The 17,012-nt window shown below is 43.9% G+C and overlaps 1 protein-coding gene across 1 annotated transcript; it reads right to left on the reverse strand.

The window, feature by feature from the left end:
• Positions 1-6,376: 6,376 nt before the first annotated feature.
• On the reverse strand, positions 6,377-16,584 carry LOC119021785 (protein Wnt-2b-A-like). The gene is made up of 5 exons (XM_037102283.1): positions 15,952-16,584; positions 12,631-12,851; positions 11,498-11,775; positions 10,326-10,584; positions 6,377-8,323 (listed from the first exon to the last, which is right to left on the reverse strand). Exons 1-5 carry the CDS (start codon positions 16,116-16,118, stop codon positions 8,094-8,096), a joined length of 1,155 nt encoding a protein of 384 aa, XP_036958178.1. The 5' UTR covers positions 16,119-16,584; the 3' UTR covers positions 6,377-8,093.
• Between the last annotated feature and the right edge of the window lie 428 nt (positions 16,585-17,012).

A 17,012-nucleotide genomic window follows, 5' to 3' on the forward strand; every position in this document is an offset into this window, starting at 1 on the left:
TCTTTATGATTACACCACTCCAACGCCATCAGCGGATGCTTTTATGTGGCGTGTTCCCAGTGAACCACTGGTGCCATAATCATACTCCGTGCACTCGTGCTTCAAGTGGCGAGCAGCGGTAATGAAAATCGCTGTTGAGGGCTGTTGACGTGTGCTCAAGTGTTTGCTCTCAGTGCCAAAGCGCGGTTTCGTGCGGCATGTCGAAACATGGATTGCTCATTGACCTCTGTAGCAAAGTGCATCACAGTCAGGATAACCGCGGAGGAAAACAGGACAGAATGCAGACACTGAATAGGTTCGGTTTATTTCGTACCACAAGAGATGTTTGAGACATTTATACAACATTTAAGCCCATAGCCAGTAAGATTAGTGGGAAAATGAAGCACTCAGATGATTATTTGGAGCATTTATGTGTGTGTAAAAGCCAGGTAAGTGGTAAACGATACCCCACACAGGCCCGCAAACACTTAAAATCTCCAGCGGACAGATGCAGTCCTGACAGTCCCACTAAAGAAGTTTTTATGTGCTGCCAGCACAATGAAGTAATGAACCAGATCTTTTTTCCAAGTGGCTCCCTGAAGGTCACATACAGTATGAAATATATGTCTTTTCTTTTTTAAAATGTCTCCGATATCAAAAGAACATAACAAAAGGTAAGGTATCTCTGAGATGGCTCCTGACGCCTGACCCCAACCCAATCAAGCATGTCTGGGTTGTCATCCAGGTGTGAGATCTTCCAGATAATGTTCAGAGCCCTACCAGTGCTTTTGATTAAAAAACAGACAGGACATACTCCAATCACACATCGTACGGATTATCAGGAGTATAGCTGCCTTGGCCAGTGCTGTGTAAATCAAGCTAACGTGTTAAGGCAACGTGACAGGTCATGTAACATCGTTGTACCACTGGTACTCCAATCCAACACAGTCTTTGTAATTGTGTGGGATATTTAAATGGCCTGTGTCCTGACCGCTGTTTGGCTCTTACTAGCCTGCTGCTACACTACTTTTCTGCAAGCAACACTTCTAAAAGCGCCTCCAGCTACAAGCACTGAAGCTGAAAACTGCTGTTTCTGTCTGTGGCTTCTTTAAGAAGCTGACTTGCTAATGGTTGAGTCCTATTTTTGCTGGCTCACTCTGAGCAGTTATACAGGCTATCAGATGTAATTTGCACAATCTGCACAAGCTGTTTCCCTGTCACTGTTCCAGCTGGGACTGTGGCAGCTCTTCTTCACTTTGCTGAGGAAAGTGCTGCGATGCCTTTGCCGATGTGCTTGTCTCCAGTGATGTCTCGGCTCTGTTTGGCCTTTTCTGTACTTCTTTCCAGGCTTCATGGTAGACACTAACATAGGTATTTACATTCACATTTGCTCCACGCTTCATTCCTTACAAGCAACAATAAACTATTTCAAGTTTTCAAGCGATGCCACCGTGCTCCTGTGCTAAGGTTTAATGCTTCTGCTGCACTCGACAACTGTAACATTTTTTCTCTGCGTTGGTTGTTTTCTTTTGCTTATCTGTTTGTAGGACGTTGTCTGTCCAAGCCATTTATTTATTTTTATTTTAGTTTAATATGCTCGGACTCAGCTGAAGTGTCTAACTTGTCTCAGTGTCAATACCCATCAGCTGTTGAGTGATAGGTGACGATTTAATGGCAGGTAGATCAATCTGTGACCACACAGTACTGGAAATGCCCCCGTGACACAGCCTCAAAATGTTTAGGGTTTAGGCACCGAAACTACTTGTTTGGGTTGGGAAAGATCTCAGGACTGTCTTTTGTGTAGTAAAACGAGTGGTGTGAAGTCTGCGAGACAATAGCTGGGCCCTTCTCTTTTTTGAGCTCTGGATCATGTGTTAGGGGCTTCAGTCGCAGTAAGCAGATATCTGGATAACTTGGGTCAAAACTTCCACTTCTGTGTGCCAGTCATTGTTAACAGTAAGTTGGGATGTAAGAATGGAGTTGAGAGTCGACGTCTAAGACCTGATTGTTTCGCAAGTAACAGACCAAAAATGATAACGGTCCTCAGATGATTGGAAATGCGCTCCAAGACTACATTTTGGTCAATCCGTTCAGCGTCTCTCACTATCCACATGGACCATTTCCCTGCAGGCGACCAACACCCACTCAAACGTGATTGGTGAATACTCACGCCGAAAACGAAATGCCTTCAAAACCCTAAATCTTGTCACTTGCCAAGTGGTTCTTAGACTGCCAGATGGTTTGTTAATCAGAACCATCTGGAATGGTGCTGCTATAAATTGTTTGATAAAGGGCACCTTGGATCTTCAAAAAATGCTTTGTAGGGTTTATTGGATGAACTTTCTGTCTATCGCCGTCCATCACAGGCTACCAGTCAATAGAGGAGCACTACCCCCAGCGGAGCCAGTAGGTAAACTGGACACTTACCCAAGCCAGTCAAGAAAAGAGCGATTATATCTTTTTAGCTGAAAACAGCTTGCGGTGCTTTTCTTTAAATGAAATACACTCTGCAGTTCTAATAAAACAGATAATAAAGCAGAATCTATGCTAACCTCTTGACTTCGTTGGTCGTCACACCAAAACCAAGACTGCCGTCTCCACCTGATAGTGGTTCATCGTGAGGACGCCGACTGGTTCAACCGTTTTTGCATTTGGCCATGAGCGCACACGCTGAAGCCTGGCAAAACAGATCTGGTGGTTTACAAGGTAAACAGATTCTGCATTCACAGCCAGACATCTCTTAATAAAGATTAAGCTCAACGGACTCTTCCGCTGCGCGACAGGTGGGTAAACGATGGATTCGCTCTTCTCAGTGCACAAGCTGGTGTATTCCCACTGTGGTCTGTGGTGCCCAGTGGGAAAGTAGCCACATGGCAGCTGGTGCTTGTGGCCTATAAAATAGATTTCACATCACGGCGGTTGTCATAGTGGCTCTCTAATGTGGCTTGTAGGGGAAGTTTTATCACCACTTCCCCTTTAGCCTTTACTGTGCAGATCTTGATGGTTGTGGGAAGCAGTGAACGATTTATAATAGTTCTGTATTCACATAATAAATCCAACTGTATGTGACTTGGATGAATGAATCAAAGGATTAAACCATTTGATGTCCAATGTGCATTAACAGCTGTGCTCCCTGCTTAAGTGTCATCGAGAAAGACACTGTACTCCAATATTTACCTTTGTTGTATGTCACAAGGGATATAACCATCAGCTAGATGCCTACAATACAATAATCTTGAGTTATGTTGTTAATTTACACTGCACAATCTTAACTCTGTGTTTCTTTCTCTTTCCCAATGCTTTAGAAACATACTGTGTGTGAGATTTATATCTGGATTTGAGCCTTTCTCCCACAAATGGGTATGATGTCACTTGGCAAGGACAGTGAACACACTATGCTATAGCAGCTATAGTCAAGTCCAATTCCATGTCCACATAAAGCTCTTAATTACTGCCGATTGGGTCGTAAGGGTCATCCTCTCTTCCAAGAGAAACAGTGAAACCTCGGAGACATTTTTGCCAAACATTTTCAACACTTCTCCTAAACAGTCCAGAGTGCAACAGTTTCACAATGTATACATATCAACATATTGCCCATATCACTGTATATCATAGATATTCATCAAGCAATTAGTTGGAGCGCTGTGTTTTGGACTGGACGTCTCTTCGGACAAGTTCAAGGAGAATATTAAACATGTTTACTTATGAATTTGACACAACACTGAATCGTTCCCGATTCATTATGGCGTGTAAGCACAGATTACAACATTTCTCTCCTCTGGTTTCCTGCGAATGTGTAACATCCACGTGGACCACACTGTTAGTCTCTGCGCCCCAGGCCAATTTTAGCTCGGAAATGTTGTTAAACTGAGATGCCCGTTTGATATCACTATGATGGCAGGGAATGCCTGCGATGCCTCCCCTGTTATTTTTACAGAGTTCAACTGGATCGCACATTGTGGGGGGACAAAGCGGCATTGGTACTCTGCGACAGATTTAGTGATCCCAAAAGTGTCATTAATCTACTCCCAATGTGTTGAGCCCAGCTGATTGCTTGGCGGTTTACTTTGAAAAGAAAATCCCCCAATTTTTAAGATTCCATGAAAGTTGATGTTATGCTGTTTACAGACTGTGGGGCTACTACATTATGGATTCAGTTCTGCTGCTATCCTGCCACTCTGCCAGTCCACAGAAGTTTCTGGAAAATACACACAGGGATTACCTGGGGGTGGAGGAGAAACGTTTATTCTTAGATGCACCGCAGTTCTCTCTTGAGAGATTATGTCACTGCAGAAAAGTCAGTGAGTGGAAATTAAAAACAGAATTCTTGACATGATGATCATTTGAGCGATTTCATAAGACTGGCCAGTATGTCACTGATGGAACCACTTGGATTATAAAAGCTACATTATTCCAAATGTTTCAAATAAGGCAAAACTCAGAGAAATCCATATGTTATCTCAAGGTAGAGGATTGTTTTATTTGGTTGCATGTTGCCATAACTTCAAGGATAGAGAACTGAAACATTACCTCAGCAGTGGTGGTTGTCTAATTGTGTTCACCACCAGGGATGCAAATTTGACCAATGGATCTTTGCTTGCATGTTTATTTGCATAACTGGTGGCAGTGTTTATTCAGCCCGAAAGTGACAGATCACTTTACTGTACATTAGCTGCAAGCTAGCAAGCAAAAGCAGGCAGAGGCAGTGTGTGTCTTTGTGTTTTAATTCAGGTAAATCATGACAGACGGTACATTTCACCTGCTCCAGTCGACGGTCAACATTACAATACATGTAATGCACCCGACGATGGCAGTCATCTCTCCACAGCGCTGCTGCAGTCAGGTTTATTTAAGAGCAAAGATTACACTTTTTAAACCCCAAATGTCTATAAGTAATCTCTGAGCTCTCCTCCCGTCAGCAAAAGGCACCAGATCAGAGCAGAATCTGATATGACTCGGGATGTTTATTCCTCCAGAAGGTCTGGCTCTGCACCCGACTTCCTCCTCCTCACCACTCTGGCCGGCCCTCCCCACACAACACCTGGCAAACGTATGTTATTTTGTTTTTGATATCCCAAGTGGCTGCAAGTAGTTACACACCAAAAAAAAATCATCAAAATTTTACGATACATGCAACTGTTTGATATTTACATTTGCAACATTCCGAATCAGAATCAAATCACGAGGTGCCTCGAGATTCCCACCAACGGATAAAACGCAGGAGACCGCATTAGCTGGAAGAGAACGGAAGACCTCTAAAAGAAGTGACAGAGGGTGGATCAACAAGGTTTAATATAGAGCCAGGATGGTATTTTGGGACCTGCATTTCAAAGGTGCAAATACCTCCCAAGACACTAATATAAACTAGGACACAGGTGCACCAAACGCTGACAGGGGAAAACACCGGCATGGGAATAAAAAATGTGGCATCAGCCTTAATTGTGACAGTGAGAAATTCATGGCAACAGCAACGGACGAATATAATTGTTTGTTGGCTGAAAAGCACATCATTATCACTTTCGAAAAGACCCAGATGAATTCACGCAGCCTAACAACCAGTATACTGTAAACCCATAGTACAGATCAGTGCAGGCTCAGTGGTTTCCAATGTGGATTTAGGCATAAAACGTTACATTTCATAACCGACTGTAATCGTCAGTTTGGTGCTTTATTGCTCTCAGTCGAACTGGGGAATTGAAACATCTTTTTTTTTTTTAAGAGCCGGAGCAGCGCAGCAGGTCGGCCCCCACTGTGTGTGAACGGCTCTCACCTTTTCTAATCTCAAAGAAAAACACAGCCGACGTACCCTTCATTTACATTCAAAACAGGCCCTTTTGCTCGCAATTAACTTTTGACTTGTGAACGTTTGACATGGTGTGTGTCGTTTGGCCTTGTTCAAAGCACTTTACTTTGGCTTCCCTCCTCATTACGTGGACTTGAAAAAATGTGTTGACTCTCAGCATCCACAGCTTGTTGTCAGCTTCATTTAGATCTATAAACCCCTCTGAGGGTTGTGTCTCCAATGGCCTCACATGATGTCTGGCTGCATAACCAGATGTTGAAAAAGGCAAACTCGGGGTCCGCGGCTACTTCACTGCTCTTTGCAATGTCTTGGACCAGTTTCACGAAATACTTCACTTCTTACAAACCAGTCGGAGCCAGTGGATATGTGCACAAAGGACCCGAAAGCACAGTTGCTTAAGATTGCATTTTAAAAGTGTTCTGTCACAATGCGATGATAGAAGAAACATGCTCTGCTGGACTCTTAATTAAGACAGTGAGAAAGCAGAGAGAAGAAATTACAACCTAAGATGCACCCCAGCACAGAGAAGCACATACTGGTAAAAGAATGTGTGATAATGACTATTCTGAAAATGGCAACAGGACTTAATACATATTTAAAATCTCATAAACAGAAACTTTGTTTAATAATTTTTTCCTTCAGGTTACAACACATTAGTTTGCTACTGATTTTTACATAGGATCTATGAAAATATAGCAGCGTTAAAATTGTCGTGACACTTTTATTAACGTACAGCGGGCCTTCTAGTTTGAGAGAAGCAGTAGTATGGGTTTATCAGCAGCAGTAATGAAGGTGAGGCCGGTCAAAAGGTAACAGACATCAGAAACCTGCATCAGAACTTCACAGAATGATGTGTAAGACAGTGTGTGTACTGTGCTCATCGAATCAGCTGATCTGTAAAGAACAAGGGATCTAAGTTACGTAGTTGGAGAGTAGCCTTCACGCCTGTACTGCAACACCGAGACACGCTGACAAAATATTTTTAATACAAAGAAAGGAACAAATTCATGTGTTTGTCGAATTTACAAAGGGGGGCAGATAATTAAGAATCTGTCACAGACAGTGTTTGACAACATTTATAAAGGGTTCCCCAGACGCAACAGCTAAAAAAATGCTGTTTTTTTTTTTTTTTAAAGGAATCCAGGAGCTGATTTACCGCCACCTCAAATGAAGTGAGGCCAGAGATCTGATCTCAATTGGCAGTAACGAGAAAATGCATCAAAAATACCAGGTGTAAAACGCAAAGGCAAAGATCGGGTCATTTATTGTCTGCATAACTATCCATATACAGATCTTATTTTAATAGCAGGTGTAAATGGGGTCTAAGATATAAAATCACATATACTGTATTATACAATTTTGGCCATATCGCCGAAGCCCGAGCCTACGGACATTTGTTTGAAGCTGTTGGTGCAGCACTGGGCCAAAAAAAATAAAAATGTTTTTAGCAAAGACAAAGAACTAGAGGTAGAAATTAATAGGTTTTCCTTAAGGCAACGCAGCCAGAATGTGTTAGACAGTTACAGACTGTGGGATACTGAGTGAAACATGTAACCCTTTGAGATATCAGTCCATATGAAGCTTTGTGGTTTTCTGTTGGTGTGTCCATCTGAAAGTCCGTCCTCGCTCTCTCGGTTTGTGGTCAGTTTGTGTTCACAGTGTAATCTTCTGGCCTTACTCAAGTAGGAACTTTTTACGTAAGCTCCGGACTTTTTTTGTTAGTTCATTAGAGTTGCGCTAATTAGCAGCAACTGTCTTTTTGCATTTTTTTTTTTTCACGATTTGTTGCAGTACCATACAATGACTCTATCATTTTAAATGATACAATGTCAATGTTTTCTTTTTATACAATAACTCAAATAATCTTTCTTTCTCTCTCTTAAGGCTAAATATAACTATTATTATCATGTCGATTTGAGCAATGTCACATGCTGACACGGTCTTTACGTACTCTTAAAAAAGCAGACATTACCTCATTATCTCTGCCTGAACCAAGGGTGCATTTTACATCAGAATAATATAATATTCAGCCATTTTGTATCAAAGATCCAAAGTTTCTCTTAAAAAAAAAAAAAAGCTCAACAGATTGTTCTTATAATCACTTGTTAGAGCAGCACACGATCAGTAACTGGGCCTAGTTTCCAGTTCACTATCAAGGTCTGTGAAGTCTCTGCTTCAGGAAGTGTCAATGGATCAAAAGCCGGAGGTATTACAGTTAAGAGATCCCAATAATATATCCCATAATAAAATGCAGTCATTAGCGCGCAGGTTAATGAGTCAGTCGTGACTGTGATTGGTCAGATCCTCCTCCTTAGGTTATGTCCAACCAATCGGGACGCTTGTGCGGCTTGCAGGTGTGGACGTCCACCATGTCCTCGCAGTCGCTGCACTCCACGGCGCAGCACCACTTGAACTTGCACTCGCACTTGGTGACGCGTTTGACGCGCATGGTGTCGTAGCCCCGCCCACAGCACATGACCTCGCAGCCGTCCGTACCTCTCGAGGACTTGTTGCACACTCGGCCTGCAGTGCCCAGGGAGCCTGAGAGAGATGAAAGTATTACTGCAGAGACAATCATAATTTCCCTCAAGCATCAGTAGAAAAAAACATGCTACATATGGACATTAGTATTTCTTACTGGTTTATTTTACTTGTTTAAAACAGAGAAGGGACAAAGGGGACAATCTTATCCTTAAGTAGCCTAACCCTTAACTTTTACAATGGTGAACTATCGCTTCACTCATCTTGGATTTGGTGAGTAGAACAAATGTCTTTACTAGCCACATTCAAATTGAAATAAAACATTTTAATACATAATTATTTAAGACTGACAAATATCAAGAACAGTCATGGTAGTAGCCTCTCTAGTCTACAGGCTCAATCTGAAGCAACATGTATCATCATCCCCTTTTAAATCACCACTCATCATCTTATCTTTCACACTCATCAAGTGGAAACAAAATGTGTTCTACTTAACCAAAAATGTTTTAAAGCTACATCAACTGATTTGACCAAGTGGTAACACAATATTGAGACTGACACTGCAAACATTTCCTAATTTAACCTGAAGCAACAATAGAATTCATTTCAAGTTGTTTTCCTTCCCATCTGATCAGTGCAAGTCCACTATTTACTCTCCCCTAGCTATGTGTTGGATCCCAGAACATTGTGAGGGAAGTCTTGGAAGGGTCTGACATTTTTTCTGTCTTTGTCTGGTCTGTACAGTTTAGTTGGAGCTTTTTTTAACTGATTGGAGATGCATTCGTTAGGTTGCTGAGGGCTGAATTTGTGGGCTGCCTCTCGTGATTATCATTATCGATGAACTTGTCGATCATTATTTTGATAATTAGATTAGTGTTTTGTCAGTAAACTATCAGAAATGATGATCACTTTTTTCTAAAGCCCGAGCAGACATGTTAAAATGGCTCGCTTTGTCCACAACCCAAACAAACTCTCTGTAGTCTCTGAAATGTTTACATTTAAGAAGCTGAAAGGATCTATAAATATTAATTGACTATCTAAATAACCAGCAATTCACTTAATAGTTGACAGTCTATCCATTAATCAACGTATGGCTGCAGCTCTGCTCTGTAGAGCCGAGGGGGACGGCAGGGTTGTCTCTCACATCACACAGTTATTTGATCCGACTGCAAGATAAAAACACTGATAAGCAGTTGTTTTTCGTGGTCGTCCCAGTCACATATCAGCTAAACTCCATTGATGTGGGGAAAACCTCTAGTGACGACATACTTTGGATGTGCAGAGCTGCTAATATTGGCAGCTGACAAGCCTCCGAACACGGGTGGAAAACTGAAACGATGTTTTCCAAAGCAAAATATCACTTTTCCCACACTCTTCAGCTGGGTATTGGATTCCAGACACGCTGACAGAATAGTCTTAGGGCCAAACACAAAGGTGTCCATGTACTCAGGTGTTAAATCTAGGTCTGAGATCAGATGCCGCGTCTAATAACAGAGAATCCCCGAAGTAAAGAGAAAAAGGATAAGGAGAGATATTCCCCTCAGGCTCTTGGGAGTGGAGCTTAATACTGACCAAAGGAAGGATTTGAAATAGTAAGCCCGCATGTATCCTTGGGCTGTGAATTCCTATACAATGGAGATTAGTGGCAAGGAGAGTCATAAGCTCATTTTAAGATCACCTTTTAACAAGTAAACACAGCCCCTCTCCTTTGAGCGAACACACCTTCATTACTCCCTCAGTTGTCAAGCTGCGACCAAGCTCGAAGGAGGAGGAGGAGGAGGAGAAGAATCTGATAAGTTAGTATCATCATGTCCCCCCGCACGTAACGCACGGTGCTATCTTACTTAACATATTAACAGTGAGTTAGTAAACTCCTTCACGCTCTAAAGAAGGAGGCCGGATTGGAGGAGGGAGACGGAGCTTGACAAGACAAAGCAAACGCCAGGAATTAAAGGAGATGTTAAAGGTCAAATCACTGAAGTTTAAGCTGTAGAGGAATGTCAGCGGACGAGTCTCATATCTTCGAGTTTGTAAAAAGCGATTGCTTCATGCTTTCGCTCACCTGCCGCGCGGTCCATGAGACAGTAATCGGGCGAGTTCTCCACGTACACCAGCTCGTTCTTGGTGCTTCCCTTGAAGTCCCTGTCCGCCACCATGAAGCCCGCCTGGTTCATGGTCACCTCGATGGCCGTGTTGTACTTCTTGCGCAGGTAGTCTCCGGTGCGCCTGAAGTCGGACATGGCCAGCCAGCAGGTTCTCAGAGAACAGGAGCCGCTGACCCCATGACACTTGCACTCCAGCTTCATAAAGCGCTTCACTGCCTAGAGCGGGGGTCAAAGGTGACAGGGTGTTAAGCCCATGAAGTTGCCCCCCGGCACGATGTGAAGTGTGATCAGCTCTGCAAGCACAGTGATTGGTTAAATGTTCTTCTCTCTGGTTGGAGACTTTTGAAACAGGATAACTATACTATATATATATATATATATATATATATATATATATATATATATATATATATATATATATATATATATATATACAAATTTACAAATTTGTGATGTTTGCTGTTCAGTCATTTCATCTCATTTCGTTGCCTTTTCAAGATACACCAGCGAGATATTTCACTCCTCCCTCAAAAGCTGAATCTAATGAACGGCATCACAGATTACTGGTGGGCTACATGTTGTCAAGGTGTATTTACTTTTAGTTTTCAATATCCATATTGATGAACTGTGTGTAAATTCAGCACGGAGCCATTTGATGGTTCAAAACAAGACATTTCAAATACATTCTAGTGAGCATTATTTGTTTTCCAAGGTTTTTACGCTAAAACCTCCGCAGAAGAATCAATTATGAAAACTCGAATGGCACTCAGTAGAGTGCATACCTCCGCCAGATATAACAACCCCCTTCGATTCAGTCAATCAAACTCGATATCCTTGTGTCAGTCTGATGGGAAGATGGGAATTTACCCAGGTTTACCATGATTTCCTAAACCCAACAAAGTACTTTTGATGCCTAATCCTCACCAAACAGTGACATAAAAAAGAAAAACAAAATGGAAACTAATTAGTGAATAGTATGTTCCAATCAGGATGCAAATCTCAGTATCCTGAGTAACATCCCACTCGGCCATGTCGACCATGAAGCGATAATGAAAAATTGACCACGTCAGCGTACAAATCTGAAGTGTATTGAATCCCTGCAAGCGTCAACATTAAAGCTGCTGCTCACCATCCGACCGCACCGGTTGTTGTGCAGGTTCATCATCGCCCGAGCGTCCTTGCCCATCCCCTCTCGAGCGTCCACGAAGGCCTTTGCGAATTTGATGCCGTAGTTGACGTTATCGCTGCAGCCGCCCCAGTCGAAGTTGCCCCTGTCGTCGCTGGCTCGCCCTCGCTTGTGGCCGTCGCAGTTGCAGATCTTCAGCTCCCCCTGACTGCAGGCCCTGGTGATGGCGTACACCACTCCCGCTGAGGAGATGGCGTACACGAAGGCCGCCTCTCGGCTGCCTGGGGTGCACAGGAAGGAGAGATGTGGCAATGAAATCAGATTATAACGTTCTATTGTCAGAGAAAATATATTTTTACTGCTACCTCTATTTGATAAATGACAGTGTTTTAAACTTGGTCAGAAACTACTCCAGGTCTGTTCCTGTGTTTGGTAAGATTCTAGATTTTAGTGCCCAGGTTCACTGTGTTCCTGCTCAGTAAAGCAGCCTTTCTCCGGTATATTCCAGACGGCAGGAGCACAGAAATCAGTCCATTTATGGTGGATGGTCCAGACAGAGGTAGCTGCATGTCAGCTATAACATCACAGTCCAGCCGACTCTCCTTTCACCTTTTTAATTTGCACAGATGGCAGCTCTCTCAGTCACTAGGCTCTGTTTTCATTTCAGGCAAGAGGAGTTTTTGGGGGTTATTTGGTCTGGCTTTCCCACCCACCTCCCCGTCCTCATTCCTGCTCACGCAACGGAGCAGAACACAGGCGATATGTCAGGGAGTAAAGCTTTGTCTGGCTGCCAGAAACATCTACCCAAATATTTACATCTCCTATTACTGTTTATACATCACCAGTGTGGTGATCTGCTACTTGTTTTCGGAGAAAATCCACTTTTCCCAATCTTCCCTCACTCTGAAGAGGGTGAAAACAAAACCCCACACCACTTTCTCTTTCTGTTTGTGTTTGTGTTTTCAAGGCAAAGTTGATTTAATAAGACACCTATTAATTCTCCGCTTATCTGGGCAACAGCCGAGACATTTACGAGGATGATTAACTCGAGTGTCACTGGCATAAACAACCGCTGTCACGCACAGGCGGGAGAAACCACACAGATAGAAGTCCCGGTCACACACGAGCAGACTCACTTCGCAGCATCACCCGGCCAAACACCGTGTGGTCGCGGTCCATCGTGCTGCAGTTCCAGCGGTGGTGTCTGAACTGGTGCTGGCACTCTCTGATCCACTCTTTGGCCCCCTCACCGATGGACTGCATCAGGTCCGGGTGCCGCTGGCACAGCTGACGCTGCTTGTTCACCAAGCCAGGAATGTTGTCGCAGATCACCCGAGCACCCAGCGCCCCGATGTACCTATGGGCGCAAGCGCCAACACAGTATAAAGAAATGAGAAGTTAAAGGGGTACTCTGACAAATTTCATAGATTTGACTCAACAGGGACAACATTTTAGTCTAGAGGCTGGACAGTATGTTGTTCTGTGGCTCTGGAGGAGTTTGTCAAGTCTGAGAAAATATCACTTGATTATGTCATAATGATGTGATGAGAGTAATTTCAGCTTGGTCTTTGGCCATTCAGGCGATGTCAACAGAAGGGAAACAATGGGAAAAACACAGATCGTTTCCAAGATCGTTACCGGCTCTGCGAACTGCTTTAAATAGTGGGGATCAGCTGTTTGCTTTGTTAACAGTACCGTGGGTTGTCTGTCAGATCGTCCAGTTCCTGTTAACGCAGCATCTCAAGACCAGCAAGACCAAACCAAACACAGTGTTGGCCACTACTCAGCAAGTCATATGATAATATACAAATTTGTGTCAAGTGCAAAAATAATGTAGTTCTGACCTTTTTTGTTATATCCAAAAGGTCAAAGGTCAACTTCAGTGTGCAACTTGACTGGTGCACGGAGGTGTACAACCATTACGGTATGGATATTACTGTATTTTTATTTATTTGTTTTTTGTCTGTTTTGTAGTATAGTCAACACGATGTGACATAATTACACTGAAAGATATTCAGAGAAATTCTTTGAACTGCAGGGGGACTGTATCATCGCCTCTCACAGTACTGAGTGGAACTACGAAAAACAAGACATGCCAGGGTTAACTTAAGTTCTCTTCAACACAGTACGGACTGTAACATCAAAAGTGTCGTGTCCTCACCGTCTGTTGAGTTAGTTCATTTCTCGTTTGGTTCAAACGACAATTCTGGACAGTTTGTACGTATTATACCTTTAAAGGGGAAAGCTTTGACGTCTCAGGTAATGTGTATTCTGACGCTCACATGTCCAACCTTTACATTGTGTTTGTTTTGAACTGAACAAAAAGGGAAGTGCAAAAATGACAAATCTTCATTTTATTCTTGCCAGACTGTATTTTGATTGCGCCCCGTGGTCGGGTGGAGGAAATAACTGGAACTTCGCTTCTCCGTAAAAAGAAAAAAAAGCAAATTTATCGTTTTTACGCTTTTGTTTTCGTGCAGACTAAACAACCCTCGCCTTTAAAGGGGAGTGTGAGTGTTTCCTGGGAGATAGTATATTGTTGAGTCTCATTCCTGGGGTCGACGAATGAGTCCCACACATGACTCAACAATCAACTATCTTACCCGGGAATCACTCACCCCACCTTAAGTCCAGTTCCTTGATTGGATTCCTGCTTGTGTGCCTATTTTCCCCTCTGCATCCGCACCCCTCGTCCACTTGAGACCCAGATATTCAGGATGTAGGAGAGATTATTAAATTCCTCACGTTCAGTGAAAAGCACCTCTCTCCCTGTGACAGGCTTTTGCCTCCTGCTCCATTCACACATAATCCCTAAACTCCTAAAAGGGCCGATCACATGCTGCTGGTATTGTGACACTGGGGGGGTGTGTGGTGGTGGTGGTGGGGGGGGGGTGCTCTTATCAACAGGACATGAGGACAGTCATCTACAGTGCAAGTGACCGCTCAGGCCTTTCCCTCCCAGCCTCGCAGATCAGCCATACGCAGGCACAGGACCCCCCCACCCCACCCACCCACCCACCACCCTCCCTCTCTAAGCCTGCACGCTCCACTCTCCATCCGGATATCATTATAGTCCCCTAATCGCAGCCACATTTGTGTCGCCTGGCCACCGAGACAGAAACGGACGTAGCAGGCAGTTTCCACTCCCGTTATGGCTGTCCCAGTCCCGTTCTAACTGCGACTATCTGCCCGAGCAGTAAAGCAGAGCAGAGGCGCTACATGTGTTTATTGTGTGCTGTACACACCGGCTGCGCCAAGAGACCCCTGACCGTCTCCAAGAGGACACACACATAGAAAAGGAGAGAGGGGAAGGGGGTCCTGGGCGGCAAAGACACATGGTGCTTATCTAAATTATCACGGTGGTTAAAAATAGGCCCTGACAATACAAACCAGGATTAAATAAGTATTCATCACCCTCTGCCTCTGCAGCTCTCCTTGTGTGTCTTTCTTTTCCTTCCTCCGGAATTTCTCAACAATTTTTAATCAAAGCTTCTTTTTGTTTTTTTTGTTTTTTTCCTTCATAAAAGTATTTGCATAAACACCAAATAGGATAACATGCATTTGGCTCTCTTGGGAAATTACAATTCACAATATTATTGAGGCTACAAAGGGCGCGTTTTTAATCTAAATCCAACCCGGAAAAAAACAGAGTGTAATTGTTGTCGGGGCGCGGGGCCAGGGAGGAAGAGAAATTAGAATTTGGAATCTGCTGCGCTGCGGCTGGTTAAATATAAAGTAGCTGCACATCAAATGCAATTTCTGCAAGTGTGACCTGACACATGAGAACAACTATTTCAGGTGGGTGGGATAACACAGAGAGGTGGAGGTGGTGGTGGTGGTGGTGGTGGGGAGGCATGCTTACACCCCTGCAGGGGTTTTTTTTTTCCTCTCGGCCCCCCTGAGCGTTTAAAACCTCAGGAGAAATCATCAAGGGGACATTTATTCATGCACCAGCGCCTGCACCTGCCACTTACTCTGGGCAAGATGGATGGATAGGGGAGAAGATTCCCCCCACCCCAAACACCATTAATCTTCATAAACGCATGGCACACACTGCTGCTGTGCTGAACATCTCACCTTGCGCTGATGTTTGGAAAGAAAAGAAAATCAACCCCAGCACAAACATTCCCATGCAGAGATGAAAGTGCAACTGGAAATGACAGAAACTGTGAAAATGTAGACTTTTGGGAGGTTTGGTGACAAAAATATTAACATCAAGATGGAAGTTTTAGATCATATTTGTCCAATAAGCAGAAGAAAAGTTTCTTAGCCATTTTCTTGCCTTCATTGCAAGAAAACTTTAAATCTGTGTACCTCACAGATGGACTCATACAATCATTTAGGTTCTGTCTGCATCAGAAAGTTTCCCTGCACTCGCATCCGCGGCTTCAGTTCAGGTTCCCAGTCTCACCAGATGTGCGTTCGGAACAGGGCTCAGCGTCAGCAGATGTACTCACCACCACGACGAATCCACCCTCGGCGTGAAAATGAGCAGGAGCAGAATGAATACGAAGTATATCTTGGAGATGGGTCTGGAGTGATGCTGGCTTTTCGTCCGATGTCTGATCCCCATAGCCCTGCTGCTGTCCGGTAAGCTCCGAGGTAACATGCTTCTTCCCGTCATGTGTTGGCGAAAGCTGCGCGATCAGGTGTGAAAGTCCTTGACGAGCGTCCGCCGTCCATCATCGGAGAGCCGGGGAGAAGTTCAGAGGGAGGAAAAGCGGGTTTTAAACTCCATCGGGAGACTGACGCTGACAGGCACTGTCACTTCATTTGTAGTCTTCAATGTCGTCGGAGATTGTAACAAACGAGCGAGTCGTCTCGGATGTCTTTAACAGAACAAGACAGTCACCTCTCCTCCTCAGCTGTTGCGCACCCAACTCAGTGTCACTGGGGGAAGAAAAAAAAAAAAGCTTCGAGAAGTTGCAGGGCGCAAAATCCGATGCAGCCAAAGTAGTGGAAGTCAAATCAGAGACGAGTCAAGGGGGAGAACTGTTTCCGAGGATGGGGGAGAGACATCGTGCGCACCTTTCCTCCTGTAGCCGGGAATGAAGATGCGCACCGAAAGGCGCAGCGCTCCGCCGCGGTGCCGTCAGCTGTCTGTGAACCCCCTCCTCCTCCTCCTACGTCCCTCCGTCCGCCCTCCACCCCCTTTGTCAAAAAAAATTACAAATAGCGGTATGTGGAGCAACAGACAGCAGGAATGGAGATGTGTATATTTAGTTTGACGGAAAGCAATCCCTGCCTGTGGCGTTTACTGGTTGGAAGTGAACGCATCCAACTTTTTTTTTATTTTTTGGCGCTTCTGAGCGACCGTTAAACACGCAGCCAGTGGGGAGTTCGTGCATTTCACTGTGTACCTAAAAGCATTGTGCAGTATCCCATCCTGTTGTCATACATTTACATTTTATAGAGTTCAGTTTGAGATATGTTTTGTGGACACTTTCGGGTCATATCTGCGCTTTGTTTCTTTATTTTTTTTTTTAGACCAGACAATTTCACACCATTGAGTTCAAAC

This window comes from Acanthopagrus latus, chromosome 6, assembly GCF_904848185.1.
Source record: "Acanthopagrus latus isolate v.2019 chromosome 6, fAcaLat1.1, whole genome shotgun sequence".
Taxonomy (NCBI): domain Eukaryota; kingdom Metazoa; phylum Chordata; class Actinopteri; order Spariformes; family Sparidae; genus Acanthopagrus; species Acanthopagrus latus.